The sequence below is a fragment of the Meles meles genome, chromosome 3 (assembly GCF_922984935.1).
Source record: "Meles meles chromosome 3, mMelMel3.1 paternal haplotype, whole genome shotgun sequence".
Lineage (NCBI taxonomy): Eukaryota > Metazoa > Chordata > Mammalia > Carnivora > Mustelidae > Meles > Meles meles.
In genome coordinates this window covers 112,103,542-112,123,974 of record NC_060068.1, presented here as the reverse complement: position 1 = coordinate 112,123,974, position 20,433 = coordinate 112,103,542, and the positions used below count along the sequence as shown (strand labels likewise).

Below are 20,433 nucleotides of genomic sequence, written 5' to 3'. Positions count from 1 at the left end.
ATAAATAAAATCTTTAAAAAAAAAAAAAAAAAAAAAAAAAAAAAAAAAAAATTGAAGGTGAGAGGATATAAAGGACCAAAATATAGTGCAGCCATCTTGGGACCAAGAGAATGAACCCAACCTATCCAAATATGGAACTAACACCCAAAAGAGCAAACCTGAGAGTAAGAGTCTCTGGTGACATAATCTAGCACACCTATTATGTATTATATTCACTCCATTCTTGACTTCTTGACTTCTCCTCCACCAGGTATACTACCCTGACTCTCTAAGTCTTTATCCTGATGCTCAAGGAACTCTTTTCATTAGGTGTGAGAGGTAGAATCTGATGGAGAGAAGAAAAGGAAAGACAACAAAAAAGAATAAAACAGAAATGTAAAAAGAAACATACACATATATATGCAAGCAGACTAGGAATGATATATCATGGATTTGCAAATGCTAACAGCATGAAATGCTAAGAGAATGATTGTTCAGGTGTGCAGGCTGGTAGAAGAAAAAGGGCTTTAGAGGAAAGGGACATGTGGGATGATATCTACATTACACATCCATGGTAAACCTCTTGTGCCACTCTCTCTTGGTCACTAACCACAATGGCCAGCTTTCAGTTTTTTAAAAAATTAAAGATCTTGGGGAGCCTAGGTAGCTCACGTCAGTCGTGCAGAGGACTGGATTTCAGTTCTGGTCATTATCTCAGGGTCGGGGACCAAGCCCCACTTTGGGCTCCAATCTGTAGCCTGTTTAAGATTCTCTCTCCCCTCCCTCTGCCTCTCTTAAAAAACCCCCCAAATTAAAGTTCTTTCCTGTCTGAAAGTAATTATGCCACTGTCTGATGCTCTTTCCCCAAATCCTCTCATGACTGGCTCTTTTCTCACACTTTCGATCTCTGTTCAAATGCCACCACTTCAGAATTGCATTTCCAGTCCAACCAATCTAACCTGGGCCTTTCTTTCCATCACCTCTTAATTCCTTCAAAGCTCTTAACACCAACTCTATTTACTTAGAATGTTTAGCTTATCGACTCTACCAACGGAATGTAAGTTTCCTGAAAGCAGGGATTCCTGTCTTGAATACTTCTTTTTCTTTATACCCAAATTCTGGCAGAGAGCGAGATAGTTAATAAATTATTATTTACTGAAGAGAATGAGCGGTAGAAAGTGAGAAAACCTGGGAGGAAAGTCGGTGTTAAGAGTCAGGCTGTTCCTAGGGAAGGCGATAGGAAGGGGACAGGAAAAGCCAAGAGACTATGCGCTGGAGACTGCATAGGGAGCTGAAGGCTTACGTCGTTGAGAGTGGAAGGTGTCGGATCAGGGCTTCAGGCTTCCCTTGGCCACCCGTAGGGTGGGCGGCTGGGTGGGCAAAGGGGCATACGCCACTTAGTGCCCAACTTCTGGGCGTCCGCTGTGCGAAAAGCAAACGCTAGGCTCTCTTCAGAACCCCTCAACTCCCACCCCATAACCTAGGTCCCGCCCCGTGGACCTTACGCAGTCGTTTTCCACGCAATCACTAGCCCGTGGACACCAAAGTTACCACCCGGGCCGAGCCCCTGTGGAGCAGCAACAAGTGAGAAAAGACCACCCTCCGCCCTTCCACACACAAGTTCCCAAACCTGCCCCGCATCCCCGCCCGGGCTCACCCGCCGGCTGACGCGCTTCTCCCCGCCCCCAGCCCGCCCCGCGGCCCTACTTGGGCCCTCACTTACGCTTGTCTCCGAGCTATGAGCCGATGCATGGGAGTCGCCATCTTAGCGCGGCTGAAGACTGCCGCGCTGGGTTTTGGGAAACTCCTCGGAAGGGGCGGGGACTTCGAACCCCGCGTCCCCCTGCCTGGGCGGAGCCAGTGCGGCCTGGAGGGCTTCTGGGGCAACTTTTGCGGTAAGCAGTGGGTGGGTGGGCGGTGAGTCTTGTTTCCTGTGTGTGTCTGTAGTTTAAGAAAGAGGAATGAGGCCGGTTGTCTCACGTGAACGGGCTTTTGAAGGATAAGTATGGGTATACAGCGTGAAGAGGCAGGGAGAAACATTCTCAAATGAGGGAAATATATGTACATATATACATAACCGTGAATACAACTGTGCAGTGTTCAGGAAGTAGTCTGGAAAGTAAAGTAAAAAGGAATGAATTGAGATTGGGACCATAAATTAAAAGACTGACTTTAGTAAACCATATACTGCAAACATGTTAATTATTTCTATATTTATGTATTTCATAGGGATGGTATAAGGACCAAATGACACTATGTAACTAAAGCTACTTTGTCTACTGGAAAAAGATTACACAAACATTAACTATTTTAAGATATTTTAGCATTTAGTGGCAGATCATGGAAATTTTATTCCCTTAATCCAAATTCTTTGAACCATACATAAATTTTTGAAATATATCTGTATATCTGGGCTTCCACTCATTTTTTTTCAGCTATTATTTATGGAGCTGTTATTTATGGAACATTTTAAACCTAAAATGTTTTAAAAAGTGAGGCTATGGCATTGAACAAATAAAGTCATTGCACACATGGAGGTTTCTACAAACAATAAACAAAGGCAATGTCCAGGGGCGCCTGGGTGGCTCAGTGGATTAAGCCGCTGCCTTCGGCTCGGGTCGTGATCTCAGGGTCCTGGGATCGAGCCCCGCATCGGGTTCTCTGCTCCGCAGGGAGCCTGCTTCCTCCTCTCTCTCTGCCTGCCTCTCTGCCTACTTGTGATCTCTCTCTCTGTCAAATAAATAAAAAAAAAAAAAAAGGCAATGTCCAAGGAGCATAATTACTCTAAAGAAAAAAATTTAGGGGGTGCCTGGGTGGCTCAGTGGTTTGGGCCTCTGCCTTCGGCTCAGGTCATGATCTCAGGGTCCTGGGATCGAGCCCCACTGAGCAGAGAGCCCATTTCTCCCTCTTTCTCTGCCTGCCTCTCTGCCTACTTGTGATCTCTCTCTCTCTGTCAAATAAATAAATAAAATATTAAAAAAAGAAAAAAATTTAGGATTGGGGATAAAGTGTTTTAGCCCTGGGAGTTAGAGAAGGTGATATCCCTCACCTTTGAGCATATCTTGTTCTTAACAAAATGGAATCTTACTATCTGTTCTATTCGTCAGCTTGCTTGGTTCATTTCTCAGTGTACTTACATCTTTTCTCATATGAGCACATACAGATTTGATTCATTCTTTTCCTATATTAAGCTATATAGGTTACATGGATATTCCACAATTTATCCAACTAGTACCCAATTTTGAACAATTAGACCATTTATCACAAAGATGGGATGAATAGATTTTTAAGCACTCATCTGCGTTTCTGTTACATGACTTTCTAGAAGCAGAACTGCTGGGTCAAAGGATACTTTTAATTTTGATAGGTATTATCTATTGTCCTTTAATTAGGTTTTACCCAAATGTGTTTCCTCACCAGAACTGAGAATGGTCAAACTTTTAAACTCTTTCATATCTAATAAGCCAACTGATACATTATTGATATGATCACTGGAGACTATTTTTTTCATGAATTGTCTGTCAAATTCTTTGCTTATTTTTCTCTTGGATTTTTATCTTTTTAATAATGATTTGTAGAAACTTTTTTTTTTTTTAAGATTTTATTTATTTATTTGACAGAGAGATCACAAGCAAGCAGAGAGGCAGGCAGAGAGAGAGGAGGAAGCAGGCTCCCTGCTGAGCAGAGAGCCAGATGCGTGGCTCAATCGCAGGACCCTGAGATCATGACCTGAGCTGAAGGCAGAGGCTTAATCCACTGAGCCACCCAGGCGCCCCGATTTGTAGGAACTTTTGAAGATTTTATTTATTTATTTGACAGAGAGAGACACATCGAGAGGGAACACAAGCAGGGGAAGCTGGAGAGGGAGTAGCAGGTTTCCAGCCAAGCAAGGAGCCTAATGTGGGGCTTTATCCCAGGACCCTGAGATCATGACCTGAGCTGAAGGCAGAGGCTTAACCCACTGAGCCATCCAGGTGCCCCTGTAATTCTTTAATTACAATTATGGTTATATTCTGGGGTGACTGGGTGGCTCAGTCGTTAGGCATCTGCCTTCAGCTCGTCATGATCCAGGGTCCTGGGATCGAGCCCCGCATCCGTCTCCTTGCTTGGTGGGGAAACCCACTTCTCCCTCTCCGGCTTCCCCTCCTGTGTTCCCTCTCTCGCTGTGTCTCTGTCAAATAAATATATAAAATCTTTGAAAAAGCAAAACCAAAACAAACAATTATGTTTATATTCTTAATCCTCATTTTTAGTTTTTGAAATGCCGTTTACTAAATAATCTATCACTTCTTTACTGATTTGAAATTCTGCTTTCTTGTACACTGCATATGTACAAATTTAGTTTGAACATTTTGTTTTCTTCTGATGATCTATTTTTGTCAGGATGTAGTCATTATTTTAATTTCCGTGGTTCAGTAGGATATTTTGATATCTGGTACAGTAATTTCTCCTAATTAATCCTTCTTTCCCCTCAATTTTATTCACTGCTCCGAGGCCTTTATTTCCCTAGATAAGCTGTATTCTCAAATTTTCAAGTTTCCCACAAAACAAGATTCATCTGTCAGCTAATTTTAAAAGAAATTACATTAGATCAAATATGAAAAGATGAGACAGAATGAGCTATAACAAATCAAAAGGAGAAAGCAAATGGCATTATCTGTGATGATTTGGTTGCGTACCTGGAAAACCTACAAGAATTAATTAAAAGCCTCTAGAGAGTTCAACTTTGGGGGTCAGATACATATACACAAAATGCAATAATAACTTGCTTTTTCAGTGGCAAGAGCAAGCCAGTGTAGCTGTTTCCCATTTAGGCCCATGGGCTTGAGGGACCCTTAGCTTTGTTCAGAGAATTTAGGCCAAAATTCAGATGCTGAGTTTTATAGACTTTAATGGGTTGCAGCTGAAGGAATTAAAAACTCTTGTGAATGCTACAAGTAATTGCTATCTGGCAAGAATAAACATTTTACTAGTCTTTAAGCAGACTGTTCCTTTTCTAGGAAAACCTAAGTGTCTTCCAGTTACAAAAGATGTCTGAAAGAACTGGGGGAAGGATGGATGTAAAAGGCATGTGTTGGAGAGAAAGTTGCATCTCTCTTGCCTGGGATGCTTTGGGACAAGATAGTTGTTTCCTGCTCTGACCCTGGCCAGGTAGTGAGGACCTGTGGTTTGAGAGCAAAGCACAGAACAGGGCCTGCTTCAGGGGCAAGCTGTGTACAGTTCAGGGCCCGGTGCTTAGAAAAATCCCACATTTGGTTTAATTGTTCTGCTACTGCCATTTTAAAATTCATAGTAACTTTTGAACAGGGAGCCCACATTTTAGTTTTGAACTGCACCCTGTAAATTATGTAAATGGTCTACACCAGAAGTCTGTCAAAGTGTCTCACAAGACACTGAGATGACAGTGAAATGTGAACTAGCTCCACCAGGGTCAGAAGAGGGGAGAGCACTATCTTCCCACTTTTCCTGGAATTCAGATTCAGTCTTTTCCCTCAAGATTGGAGGCTTTTTTTTTTTTCTTAAGAAAAAAAAAAAAAAAGCTTGTTACCACCTTTTCATTATGTTTTGCAACTAGTTGTTGTAACTATTCAAAAAAAACCTCAGTGTTGGGGCCCCTGGGTGGCTTTAACTGCCTTGGCTCAGGTCATGATCCCAGAGTTCTAGGATAGAGCCCCTCAGCGGGTTCTCTGCTCAGCAGGGAGCCTGCTTCCTCCCCTCTCTCTCTGCCTGCCTCTCTGTCTACTTGTGATCTCAGTCTGTCAAATAAATAAATAAAATCTTAAAAAACAAAACAAAAAAACCTCAGTGTTGTAAAATTGGATCCTGGGGTAAAAACAAATGTGGGTTCTCCCTTCATATGCCTTTAAATACAAAGAAAGGAGCCCTTTTCTTTACTGTTGAATAAGAGAATTTGACTAATTTAGCTAAATAAGAGAGAAAGAGTCAGAGCAGGGAGACTGTATGTTTTGTAAAGAGGAGTAGCCATGCAAGGGGACTGGCGTAAGGACTCCCCAAATGCAGAAAGGATGGCTTTTCCAGCCACTTTTGGGCATGGAGGTGAGAACAGTACCTGAAGCTCTTTGGAATTGGGGGAGAGCTGCCTTCCTCTGTTGCTTCCACTTTCTGTGATGGCTTGACAGCGAACTAATTAAAAGTTGTGTCACTTTTATCTTCAGACAGAGCTGTGGGGACTCCTCGGTCTTTGGGTCTGGATGGAACACAGAGCTTCACGGGGTGTTTCTGACGCTGCGGGACTGTGAATGCAGGATCTTCCCTCTCTTGTAATTAAACGTGTTAGCAGGGGGGGAAAAGGAAGCTGACACACTGAGAGGACCAGAGAGGAGAGACAGAACAATACCTGCCTAGCCTTGATTGTTTTCCTTTTAGGTTATCAGGGCTTCTCTTTAGTAAATCCCTTTTGTGATGAAGATGGTTCGAGGTAGGGGGCACCTGGCTGGCTCAGTCAGGAAAGCATGTGACTTTTGATCTTAGGTTTGTGAATTCAAGCCCCACAACCGGTGTAGAGCCAACTTAAAAAAAAAAAAAAAAGTTGGTTCAGGCTGGGTTTCTGTGTCTTGTCGGCAAAGAATCCTTGATTTTATCATGAGTTTATCCTTCTTTTACAAATGAAGGGACTGAGAGACTTATCTTTGTTTCAAGTCCTTAAGGCAGGGTATTGGGAAAAGTTTTCAATTAGAAAGTATTGTGCCTCTGATAACCCTCACTGGCTACACTACTGCTACTGTGCTAAGCTCCGGCGTCTTTGTTGTGATTTATCCAAGGTTCTTGGCCCTGAACTTTTTCCATTGCATACCTTCCCCACCTCTCCAGCCAGTTGGGTTTATTTGGAAATAATGTAGAAACCCTTCCCTTATATTATTGAGGATTCAATTGTTTGAAGCAAAACACAGCTTTGACTAAATAAACCAAGAATTTATTGGTAGATCATAGTTTAGAAGGAGGAATGGCATACTCAGCCTTGAGAAGTTCTCGAACCAGAAAAGCCTGGATCTTACTGGTGGGGAACTACTTGTGTGCTACTTTTTTCGGCTCTTGCCAGCAGATGATTGGGTCCAATCCCCTGCAGTACCTGTGTGCCTCATGTCAACAGTAAAGTTCCCCATGGGAGCTTCCCTGGTTTCTTACTGAGAGGTGTCCATCCCTCTAGCCATGAGTGGGATCCTGCAATCAGCAGCCAGACAGAAGGAGGAATAATAGAGGAACAGATTAAGGAATGAATGTTGGGCAGAAAAAACAAAAGATGTACGTTATCTCCTGTAACAGGATCTTTCTACAAGATGTTTTGGGTTAAGTTATTCGCAGCTAGATGCAGTGGGAGAAGTCACAGTGTTTTGCGAAGGCCTACAGTGACCAAACATTTAGAGATGTCATATAGCAAATCCAAAGGAAAGTAGCTCTCTTTTTCGCTCCCTTTTCTGGTGAGGACGATAAACATCTGTGCTCTAAATCCAATCATTTTAATTGCCAAAGCAGATACGTGGTAAATTATTAAAGTTCATATGAAATTCAGAATCGTGCTCTAATATTTCTTTTCTTTTTTTTTTTTTTTTTTAAGATTTTATTTATCTGACAGAGAGAGAGAGTTAGAGTACAAGCAGGGGGAGTAGCAGAGGGAGAGGGAGAAGCAAACTCCCTGCTGAGCAGGGAGCTAGACTTAGGGCTTGATCCCAGGACCCCTGATCCCATGACCCCAGCAGAAGGCAGTTGCTTAACCACCTGAGCCACCCAGGCGCCCCATCTAATATTTCTTCTAGATGTATCCCCAATGGTCGAACTGCTTTGGCTTCCCACCCCCTCCACTGCACCTTCCCAGCAGTGTGGCTCTTAAAGTTAAAATAACTTTATTCCAGTCTTAAATGAATAGTCTTAAAACCACGCCTCCTTTTTAAAAGCACGAGTAATCCATTTTTATTTTGGAAAAACTTGGAAATAGAGATTAAGAAAAAGTTATGTATATTACTTTCTACGATCTCCAGAAAGAGATGCTTGAAGTGTAAGGGCCTATTTAGCCAGAGCACTTCCATCTGGTCAAACAATGACTTTGTTGTTTATACAGTAAAACTTAAACTGTCCCTGCCCCCCTTCCCTCCAGGGGACTTACTTAAAAACAAGTCCCAGAAACCAGTCCCAGGTAACAAAGTCCAAATACAAGGGTGGGTCAGGCCAGGTGGAGGTATTCAATCAGTGCGGGTGCATACTGTCTCCCTAGCTACCAAGGAGTATGCCCCCCCCCCTTTTGGGCACAAATTCTGACCAAGGTGATAGGCTAGTTCAAATATCTACTATAGGGTAAATTGTAATTCAATTGGTCACTTATGTGTGACCTAACATGACTGTGCAGCTTTCTCTGTGTGTTACAATCTCACTGGCCACCAGTTTGTGGCCGGGCCCAACCACATGGCCTTTGCCCTTAAAAGTTAGTCTGTAAGGTAGAGAGGGGTCGCCACTTTGCAAGAGATGCCCCGACCGGTCGGTTTGATTCCCGATGCTTGGCACGAAATAAAGCTTTGCTTGACCTTCGCTTTGTATCAGTCTTGCTCCTTTGATTACAGACCCAACAGAAGTTCTCTCTTGGAGGGGCGCCTGGGTGGCTCAGTGGGTTAAAGCCTCTGCTTTGGGCTTAGGTCATGATCCCAGGGTGCTGGGATCGAGCCCTGCATGGGGCTGTCTGCTCAGCAGGGAGCCTGCTTCCCTTCCTCTCTCTTCACCTGCCTCTCTGCCTACTTGTGATCTCTGTCAAATAAATAAATAAAATCTTAAAAAAAAAAAAAAAGAAGTTCTCCCTTGGGAAATGTAGATATTACCTACATCCATAACTGACCCTCAACTAATTATAACACATTGTAAAATATCACAGACAATATGTCTGGGGAATTTTAAATTATCCTTAGCAGCATTAGTAGATATTTGCCTCTTGGTGATTTTTTTTTTTTTTTTTTTTAGCAATACCGTTTATTGAGGGTCACACACTGTACTTTTAGATAATATTTCTAAAAGTTGAGGTATAATTCACATAGAATAAAATGGGGAGATTTTGGACTATATAGCTTGATGAATTTTACCAGGTACACATACCCATGTAACCACAAAAGATGCAGCCACCACCTAAATCAGGATATAGAACATTCTCAGTGTTTTTACAAATCATAAAACAATGGTACACAGCAAGACGCATGATTAAGAGTTCTACCATCACAGTGGTTTACCTGGAATGGAATGAGGGTGTCCATTTTTTGCATTTCACAGTGTGCACATTGCTCTCAGCCCCATGTCTCCGTTGTTAGGGGGAGGATACTCTTCTATGTGTACAATTCTGAGAGTGTCTTATAGCAATCATTAGCATTAGAAAAAGGTGTCACTTTCCCTGAAGAATATATTTACTTTTGAAAATTTGAATTTCGCATAAACCTACTTTCTCTATTCAGTCTAGGCAAAATTATTTCTTTTTAAAAAAGATTTTATTTATTTATGTTAGCACAAGTGAGAAAGATAGAGAGAGCATGAGCTGGGGGGTACTGGGACAGAGTGAAATGCAGACTCCCCACTGAGCAGGGAGCCCTATGTGGGCCTCTATCCCAGGACCCTGGGATCATGACCTGAGCTGAAGATAGATGCTTAGCCCACTGAGCCACCCCAGTACCACTAGACAAAATTATTTCTTAAGTGTTCTACTTTTAAAAAGTTTTACTTTTGGTGAATGCAAAAAAAAATATGGGAAAACACATACTTTACGTATATGTCCTTAGGTATATGGGTTGAATATTTATAAAACATTTATCGTAAATTATAAAAATTTGTCTATGTCTTTGAATATTTATCTTAAGTTTTAAAAAATGTGAAGCAAATAACATTTTGTAGAATTAAATGTTCTCCTCTGTTATTGATAAAACAACTGAAAAAGGCTTTTTCCAAGTTATCAGTGCTACTAGTGAAAGAACTCAAACTCTCCAAAGTACTTCAAAATAAATTCCTCTAACTCATTTTTCATTGGAGTGCTAATCAGAAAAATATCAAATCAAGATTCAGTTTATATGGTGTGTAAAGCAGAAATAAAATAGTAATTATACTTTGTTTTATGAGTAAGAATGGCAAGATGGCTTTTCCCCACAAAAAAACATATAGCCCCTGAGCCCTTCTTCCTTCCTTCCTTCCTTCCTCTCTCTCTCTTTCTTTCTTTCTTTCATATTTATTTATTTGAGAGAGAGAGAGGAAAAGAAAGCAGTGAGGAGGAGGAGAGGGAGAGAGAGAATCTCGGGCAGACTCTGGGCTGAGTGTGGAGCCCATCACAAGGTCCTAAGCCTAACCCCTTGAGCTGAAAGCAGAGTTGGATGCTCAACCAGCTGCGCCACCCAGTTGCCATTAAGAGCCCTTCTTTAATATTGAGAAGCTTGCCTTTTTGTGAGAAGCATTTTGTATAGTGGCAGTTTAGGTTCAAGGTCGGCTCTGGAGTGGTCAGCAGATCCTTTTCTTGTACTTGCCATCAGTAAGTGTGCGATAAAGATTTTCTTTTTGTACCATCTAGTCTTTATCAGTCTTTTGAGAATGTGGTAAAATGTGAATTAACTTTGGAGATGGTTAAGATTTGCTTCAAATTTCCAAGTATTACTAGCATCTGTAAATCTTGTCCACTTCAGGTAATATAGCTTTCCATTCATCACATGTTAGATCGGGACAATTTTTGTGACATTCACGATCTCTCTCTGCATTTAAGAAATATTGTTTCTTTTCCATTTCTTTCTCCTTCTTCTTTTTTAAAGACCTTATTTGTTTATTTGACAGAGAGACTGAGCACAAGCAGAGGGAGTGGCAGGCAAAGGGCTTTTTTTTAGTGGGGGAGTATAATTGGCATATAACATTTCTTTCAGGTATTCGACATAATGATTCCTTATTTGTACAGATGGTGTCCAATTTACTATGGCTTGACTTACAATTTTTCAGTTTTACAATAGTGTGAAAGAGGTATGCATTTCCTAGAAACTGTAGTTTAGATTTTGAATTTTGATCTTTTCCCAGATGTGATATACTCTCTTGATGCTGGGCAGTGTCAGTGAGCCATCACTCCCAGTCAGCCACATGATGGTGAAGGCAACTGACAGACTTACAGTTGTAAGTTCCCATCTATAGAGCCATTGCTTTTCACTTTTAGTGAAGTACTCAATAAATTACATAAGACATTCAATGCTTTATTATAAAAGAGGCTTTATATTAGATGATTTTGCCCAACTATTAGTTAATGTAAGTATCCGGAGCACATTTAAGTTCTGCTAGGGTATGGTATGATGTTCCATAGGTTAGGTGTATTAAATGCATTTTTGACTTATAATATTGTTAACTTGCAATGGGTTTATTGGGACATGACCTTATGGGATGTAACCCCATGATAAACTGAGCAAGATGTATATTGCAAAAAGAACACCACAATAGGTCTAGTTAACGTTCATGTGAAGGGCTTCTTATCCTTAATAAATCTTCAAAGTGTATTTTATTTTATTTTTAAGGTTTTATTTATTTGACAGACAGAGATCACAAGTAGGCAGAGAGGCAGGCGGAGAGAGGGGGAAGTAGACTCCCCGCTGAGCAGAGAGCCCAACGAGTGACTTGATCCCAGGACCCTGAGATCATGACTGGAGCCGAAGGCAGAGGCTTTAACCCACTGAGCCACCCAGTCGCCCCTTCAAAGTGAATTTTAATCTCCAGTATTTTTACATGAATATACTTACTGTGCCTGCAAGGTAAATTTTGAATATGGTGGATTTAATAGTCAGAGTTACTCATGTTGCAGGTGACAGAAACCAGAACCAAAATAACCGCATAAAAAATGGGACTTAAGGGATGCCTGGGTGGCTCAGTCACTTAAGCGTCTGCCTTCAGCTCAGGTTGCGATCCCAGGGTCCTGGGATGGATTCCTCCATTGGGGTCCCTGCTCAGTGAGGAGCCTGCTTCTCCCTCTGCCTGCTGCTCCCATTGCTTGTGTGTGTACGCTCTCTTTCACTCTCTGACAAATTAATAAAATCTTCTTTTTTAAAAAAGATTCTATTTATTTATTTGAGAGAGAGATAGCAAGAGAGAGCACAAGCTAGGAGTGGGGATACAGGGAGAGAGAGAAGCATGCTCCCTGTTGAGCAGGGAGCCCGATGCAGGGTTTGATCCCAGGACCCCAGGATCATGACCCGAACTGGAGGCAGAGGCTTAATGACTGAGCCACCCAGGTGCCCCAAGTAAAATCTTTAAAACAAAACAAAAACAAACAATGTGACTTAGGGGATAGATACCTGCAGATGCCAAAGCAGGGTATTTCTAGGCACCTACATGCAGAACCAGGGATGGGATGCCTTTTACAAGACAAGCTAGTCTCTACTTTCATCTGAGTAATAGCCTCATTCCCTCAGACCCCTCTCTGTGGCTGGGAATATGACCACTAAAACCTTGGTAACACATATTTATAATTCCACAGCCTGTCAAAGACAAAAACCAAGCAATAAGTAAATTGGTTTTATTTAGGGTTTTACAATAGGGAGAGCATCCCGGATCTGAAGATCATTACCTTCAGTGGGGTAATTTGTCTGGAGACTTTTCTAGGAAGAGTAGATAACTTCCAGGTAGGGCGATTTTATAATGATTGTTTTTGTAATCAAGGGGTCTCAGTCAGCGAGCTGAACAGGAAATGTGTCTAGCAGGTTTCATTGGGACAGACAATTCACAGAATCATTTATGAGTCAAGGTGAATGGGAAATCTGAGCGTTTCTGTCTGGCCTTATCATAGGTAAACAAGGGGGTCATCTGTGGGACTTATCTAAGTCACATGAGGAAGAGTGGTTCTTTGTAGTAAAGTTGGAACATGAAAGGGTCACAGGTATTTCTTAACCTTCTCAATTTTCTAGAAACACAGGGCTTAGGTAAAGTTCAACATTGTCACAATGGAGAAGGCAGAAGGGAAGTTTCCCACCAGCTGCAAGAGATATATTTTTGGAACAGTGCCATGTGCTTGGTCACATGTTCATCTGCCTATCTCTAATTCAGTCTTTGTGGCCCAGTGGGTGGAGTTTCTTTGAGTGATTCAGCCTGGGTTAGAGTGCCGAAGAGAAGGGGTAGTGGGGAGACAAAGAAAATGGTTTTACAGTGGGGAAATGGTCACAGTTTAATTCCAAGTGTGCTAAATGTGTGAGTTTTTCCTTAAAGCCAAAGAAGACACAAACCTTTGTTCAAAATTCAGTAATGGCACTGTAGTAATAATATTGGTAAATTACCATGAATCTTTTTTCCCGAACTTGAAACAGTCTGAGGAGTCTCACATGATGTTTCCATCCTCAGAAAAATTGCCCCTCCCCCTTTCCAATTAATGCTATAAAATGGAAACCACAAATAGTAAGAGCCTTTAGTAATATTTCAAACTACTCATTCTTTTTGACAATTTTTTTCAAGGTACTTGCCACTCTCCCATTCTACTTCAAGGTCAAATTGGGCTTACTGTTATTTGGAAATCACAGATCTCTCTGCTCCCACCACCTAAGAGCTTTAAGGCCTCGTGGTTTATGAATCCGCATGGGGAGGAAACAGGAAATCTGACTCCTTGGACCAGTTGGTGCCCAAAGAAGCAAATACAGATGGGAAGCCCTAGAGTCTAAAGAACACTTAAGGGTTTTGAAATGCTTCACCTTTCCATTTCACCAGCCTAATTGCTGGTAGGGAAACAGAGAAACCCCATCCTGTGAAGAATCAGGATTCTACTTTATAGTTAGTTGGACTTAATTTAGTCACAAGTGATTTAATTAGGCAGCTATTGGTGAAATCTTTGTGGTTTCTGAGAGCTTCAGTGCCCTTAGAGAACTTAATAAACTTGGCTCCATTATCCAGGCTCTGAGGTAATTCATAGATTACTCTATATTGGATGGTTTGATTCCTCTTAAGCTTCTCTCTGTTCCCACCCCAGGTCATACCGGGATATTTGAAGCTGCATCCCCCTTGCAGGTAACTCCCAGAAATCCTGTCACACCTAGTGTCTTAGGAAAGGTTTATGGGCCTCAGTGGAAGGTAGTCACATGTAGATGAAGTGACTGCTTCCTATCTCTCTCTGGCAATTACTAATCTTCCTTACTTCATCTCAGATCAAGACCCCTCTGTCCACAGTCCCTACATGTCACCTTGTAAAACACTTCAGAAAGTGAGAAATAGTAAATACCCATCCCCCAATATAATAAATGCTCCCCCAACAAAATGTTTACTTTTTCTTTCTTTCTTCCTTTTTTTTTTTTTTTTAAAGATTTTTATTTATTTATTTGACAGATGGAGAAAGCACAAATATGCAGACAGGCAGGCAGAGAGAGAGAGCGGGAAGTAGGCTCTTCACTGAGCAGGGAGCCTGATGCAGGGCTCAATCCCGGGACCCTGGGATCATGACCTGAACTGAAGGCAGACGCTTAACCAACGGAACTACCCAGATGCGCCCCTCTCTTTAGTCTTTACAAGAGCCTCCTTCTTACTTGTCTTTTCTTGGGAGACCACACCTTCCATTTTTACCTTGAAGTAATTCTGTACTCTCCCCAAAGCAAATTCCCCATCTCCCCTTCACTCCTTCCCACTTGTTCTACAGAGACTAGAGGGTTGAGGTGGTTGGAATGGGGAGGAGGCTGGCAATACCTAGGCTGTGTCTGCGTCCTCTGTTGGGGGAGTTGGCTGATGCCAGTTACTGGCAATGTTCTTTTTTCTTTTAAAATATCTTATTTATTTATTTATTTATTTGACACAGAGAGAGAGAGATCACAAGTAGGCAGAGCTGCAGGCAGGGAGAAAGGGAGAAGCAGGCTCCCTGATGAGGGGCTCTATCCCGGGACCCTGGATCATGAGCTGAGCTGAAGGCAGAGGCTTTAACCCACTGAGCCACCCAGGCGCCCCACCTACTGGCAATTTTCTTAAGGGTGTGGATTAGTGAGCACTTTTAAAATTCTCATCTATGGGCCTAATCACCAATTCTTTGACAATTGGGAAAAATCTCATGCAATATCCTGTTAGAGTAACAACAGTAACAACCATCTTTAATATTCTTTTTTTTTCTCTTAAAAATTTGTGTTTAAGTAATCTCTACACCCATCGTGGGACTCAGATATACAACCCTGAGATGAAGAGTCTCATACTCTTCTGAGCAAGGTAGGCACCACTGTAACAATTCTTGATAACTCACTATGTGTCAGGCAATGCCTATTTTATATTAACTGTCTTATTTCATCATCATATCAACCCTATGAGGTAGATCTTATTATTTCCTCCATTTTTCAGGTGAGGAAACTGAGGCCTAGACAGTATTAAGCCACTTGCCTAAAGGCACTCCAGCAATTCTGGGGTAACTGGTACTCAAGCACAGGTTGTAGGGCTACAGAACCTTGAACACTCTACTGTCATCCCTCTCTCTACACCCATGGGAAGCATGCTTGCCTACCATTTTTGGAGGGTATATTTTTTGAAATACAAATATTGTCACAGGGTATACATACTTCCCAAAATGCTCTCTGGGAAGTCTGAACCAGATTATAATTTCTCACATGCCTTTGCCAGTACTTTCTAATGTAATTTTTTTCCAATATGGTTTGGGAAAATGGAATTACATTATTGTTTTAATTAACTCTTTTTTTTTTTTTAAAGATTTTATTTTTTTGACAGATAGAGATTACAAGTAGGCAGAGAGGCAGGCAGAGAGAGACAGAGAGGAGGAAGCAGGCTCCCAGCCAAGCAGAGAGCCCGATGCGGGGCTCGATCCCAGGACCCTGGGATCATGACCTGAGCCGAATGCAGAGGCTTTAACCCGCTGAGCCACCCAGGCACCCCAGTTTTAATTAACTCTTTTAGAAATTCCAAGTGAGGTTAAGCATGATGTGTTTATTAGTCATTTGTATTCATTCTTTATTGAATTTTTTCTTTTAATCTTTGGTCTGTTTTTTTCTGATTGACTTATGACAACTGTGCATAGATCAAGAATATTGCCTCTTTAAAAATTTTTATTTATTTATTTTTTAAAAAGATTTTATTTATTTGACAGACAAATCACAAGTAGGCAGAGGCAGGCAGAGAGAGAGGGAAGCAGGCTCCCTGCTGAGCAGAGAGCTGGATGTGGGGCTCGATCCCAGGACCCTGAGACCATGACCTGAGCTGAAGGGTAGAGGCTTTAACCCACTGAGCCACCCAGGCGCCCCAGAATATTGCCTCTCATGTCATATGTATTAAGAATATTTCTTTCCAAAGTTGAAAAAGAATAAATTTTTTTATTGTGGTAAAATATATGTAACATAAAACTTACCATTTTAACCAGTTTTAAGTGTACAATGGGATGACATTAAGTGTATTCAGAATGCTGTGCAACTATCACCACTAATGATTTCTGGAACTTTCTCACCATCCCAAACAGAAACTCTGTACCCATTAAAAAGTAATTCTGGATTTGCTCCTCCCCACATCCCCTGGGCGTCTCTATTTTATGTTTTGTGAATTTGCTTATTTTATGTACCCCATGTATGTGCAATCATACAATCTTTGTCCTTTTGTGTCTGACTTATTTCACTTAGCACAAAGTTTTCAAGGTTTATTCATATTGTACCCTGTATCAGCATTTCATTCCTGTCTTATGGCTGAATAATACTCCACTATATGTGTATCCTATATTTTGTTTATCCATTCACCTGTTGATGGACACTTGGCTTGTTTCCACATTTGGGTTATTGGAATAATACTGCTGTAAATATTGCTGTACAAATATCTGTTTGAGTCCTTGCTTTTAATTCCTTTAGTGTATAAGTAGGAATAAAATTGCTGGATCATATGGCAATTCTATGGTTAACTTTCTGGACAAAATATGATTTTTTTTTCAAAGTATGATTTTTAAAAATTTAAAAACATACACGTGTCAATGATTTATGTAACTAATTAATGAGAGAACCAGCAGGATCTTAAAGCTGATTCATTGAAGAACTCAAGAGGCTGAAGTGAAGGAAAGAATACTGAAGTCAGAATGCTAAATTAAATACAAAACTTAGGGGTGCCTGGGTGGCTCAGTGGGTTAAAGCCTCTGCCTTCAGCTCAGGTCATGATCCCAGGGTCCTGGGATCGAGCCCCGCATCGGGCTCTTTGCTTGGCAGGGAGCCTGCTTCCTCCTCTCTCTCTCTCTCTCTCTGCCTGCCTCTCTCCCTACTTGTGATCTCTATCTGTCAAATAAATAAATAAAATCTTAAAAAAAAAATACAAAACTTATTATTCTACCTGGCAATAAAAGCATAGTCTTTGGAAATATCTTTTCCACCAGATAGAAATCATTTGCATCTCTCCCATACAAACAACATTTGCACTTTATCAATCTTCGGTAAAGTTAACGTTTAATTTTACAGTCTGGGCCCTAATCAACAGAAAATGGCAAGTTAAAGTTACATTTTTCCTAGAGAATCATAGGTCCCTTATGTAAGTTCATTAAACAATGTCTTTTTTTTTTTTTTAAAGATTTTATTTATATATTTGGCAGATAGAGATCACAAGTAGGGAGCGAGGCAGGCAGAGAGAGAGAGAGGAGGAAGCAGGCTCCCTGCCAAGCAGAGAGCCCGATGCGGGGCTCGATCCCAGGACCCTGGGATCATGACCCGAGCGAAAGGCAGAGGCTTTAACCAACTGAGCCACCCAGGTGCCCCCATTAAACAATGTCTTAATATGATATTGAAAGAGCAAGCAGTAATCTTTTTTCCTTATCTCCAAATTTTGGGTAAACTTTCTTAATTTTGTATTTATCGCCCTTAATTTTGTTGATGGTCATTTTTGAATTCTGTTTTCTATCTTTAACTGTTTTTGTCTTTTGGTGTTATGCTTCTAAAAGTTCACTATATGTCTGTGTTTGCATAAATATGTATGTATATGTATGTAATCACCTTTTTTTCCTGGTAATTATACGGTTTTATTTTTGAAATTTAACTTATAGACCTTTAACTGTTTTACTTACTGGGAATATATTCTTGTATGTGGTTTGAGGTAGGGATCTAAATTATTTTCGCAGATGGTTAGGTAGTGTCTGCAAATCACCTTCTTCATGACTCATTTGAAATGCCATGTACCATATGCTAAATTCTCATACTTGGGTTTGTTTCTAGACTTTTATTTCTGTTTGTCTTTGTCTTTTCTGGTACAAATATCACAGTTATTATTACTGCTTCATTATGTTGTGTTCTCCTTTGCAGTTTTGACAATATGGTTCTGCCACCAGCAACCACATCTTCAGTGAAGAGAACTCCTCACAGAGAAGGGGCAAGTGACTAGCCCTGCTTCACAAGGCAACTCTCATATATTGCAGTGAAAATGGGTTGCATGCTTTAGAAAATTCCACAGAAAATTCAAGGGAAAGACACTCACCTAAGCAATCAAAGTAAATGCTGAATTGCATGTTTGTGTGTGTGTGTACACAGGTGCAGGTGGTCTTTGGTTTGCCAAAGTGGGAGGTGGGGGCGGGTGGAGGAGCCATTCGTGAACTTCCTCTCCACTATGTGGTTATACTTTCTGTTCATTTACATAGAGATGCCAAGTTGTCACTGTGTTCCCCCAACTTTGGAAGGGTATTTCACTTTTTTTATTTTTATTTATTTATTTATTTATTTTTAAGATTTTATTTATTTATTTGACAGAGAGAGAGATCACAAGTAGGCAGAGAGGCAGGCAGAGAGAGAGGAGGAAGCAGGCTCCCCGCGGAGCAGAGAGCCCGATGCAGGGCTCGATCCCAGGACCCTGAGATCATGACCTGAGCCGAAGGCAGCGGCTTAATCCACTGAGCCACCCAGGCGCCCCACTTTTTTTCTTTTTAAAGATTTAATTTATTTATTTGACAGAGAGAGAGAGAGATCACAAGTAGTCAGAGAGGCAGGAAGAGAGAGGGGGAAGCAGGCTCCCTGCTGAGTAGAGAGCCCAATGTGGGGCTTGATCCCAGCACCCTGATATCATGACCTGAGCCGAAGGCAGAGGCTTAACCTACTGAGCCACCCAGGTGCCCTGGGTATTTCACTTTTGAAGAAGAAGCCCTAAGCCACTACTCTTTCTCTAAAAGTAAACTTTTGCCTTTAGTGGAAATGTCACAAAATATATTCATATTTAATAGACTAAATCATATTCTTAAAGGGCTGGTCATCCAGTTTTGAAGAATGACTTACTAACCACGTTTCTGTTCTCTGCTAAGTACCTTATTTTTTTCAAAATATTTGAAGAATACTCAAAGTTTTATTTTGCTTTTTGTTTCATCATATCTCCATTATGGAAGCTTCTTCTGGTTACCTTTCTCAGACTTGTCTTTGTCTCGTCAGGAAAAGAAATTCTGATACTTCTGGTGAGCTCAGATTGTTCCCACTCTTGTTTTAGCTTGTTGCTGCTGCCTTTGACCATAGGATGGATTCCTGTGCCATTGCCAGGAAAACATGTTAGTCACTCTCCTCTGAGTTAGGGCTTACACTGCTGGCATTTAGTTGCAAACTGTAATCGTCTGTGATATATTTAGATTTTGAACTCACATTGCATTTGAACATTAACTACATGTCAACACGAAAATAAATGGTCCCCCTCTGGTTATGAAGCAATGTATGGGCAGGATGCCTCATGAGCTTGCTTGTTCATAGTAACACTGTTCATAGTAACACTGATTCTTAATCAAATTACAAATATTCACAGTCCAAGCTCCAGATTCCTTTTGAATCAGGAAACCTAAAGAGTAAATTATTATCGGAGGCCACAGGGCCTTTAAAAATAATTTTCTTTTGAGTTTTAGAGTGAGAAGCAAAGAACATTCTGTCATGAGAAATGAGTTGTCTTTAGCTGAAGGGAAACCATCCAGCATAGGATATACTGAGTCCTGATGAATTTGATCGTTAAGATGAAAGCTCTTGTAGAGGAGTGCCTAGGTGACTCAGTGGGTTAAAGCCTCTGCCTTCGGCTCGGGTTGGGTCGTGATCCCAGGGTCCTAGGATTGAGCCCCGCATTGAGCTCTCTGCTCAGCGGGGAGCCTGCTTCCTCCTCTCTCTCTCTCTGCCTGCCTCTCTGCCTACTTGTGATCTCTGTCAAATGAATAAATAAAATCTTAAAAAAAAAAAAAGAAAGCTCTTGTAAAGAAAATCCCATAATTTGTAGAAATGAGATGGAAGCTGTTCCTATGGCAAAATATCTCCCTGGGGGTTCCCTAATGCTCAGGAACAGGACAAACTCCACCAAAGTTGGGCTGAGCAGGTCAGAATCATGTTTGTGCTCTCGGCGGACCAATTTCACAGGCAGGATACTGGGGTGGAGCTGGAATGTCAGCTACTAGAAGTGGGAGAAGACCGAGTTGAGTCTGTGGCTGGTTGAAGAGAGGCTTCAGCCAGTGGGTAAGGACATTGTGAGTCAGGCCAGAAAAGTGGTTGTTGATTAAGGGATCCAGATAAAGGGGTTGCATTT

General features: G+C 41.3%; 1 protein-coding gene, 1 long non-coding RNA gene and 1 pseudogene across 4 annotated transcripts in view; 1 reads left to right on the top strand and 2 right to left on the bottom strand.

The window, feature by feature from the left end:
- Positions 1 to 1,773, bottom strand: part of ZCCHC10 (zinc finger CCHC-type containing 10) — a 23,372-nt gene extending 21,599 nt beyond the window's left edge. For all 3 annotated transcript variants that reach the window (XM_046001205.1, XM_046001207.1, XM_046001206.1), the window contains exon 1: positions 1,703 to 1,773. In XM_046001205.1, the coding sequence (XP_045857161.1) occupies positions 1,703 to 1,743 (41 nt within the window). In that variant the 5' untranslated portion in view covers positions 1,744 to 1,773. The remainder of the gene's footprint in view (positions 1 to 1,702) is intronic.
- Positions 1,761 to 20,433, top strand: LOC123939347. The gene is made up of 6 exons (XR_006817827.1): positions 1,761 to 1,874; positions 11,014 to 11,106; positions 13,931 to 13,968; positions 15,073 to 15,144; positions 18,204 to 18,388; positions 20,423 to 20,433. It is a non-coding gene; the product is annotated as an uncharacterized LOC123939347 (long non-coding RNA).
- LOC123939460 lies at positions 6,567 to 6,733 on the bottom strand (annotated as a pseudogene).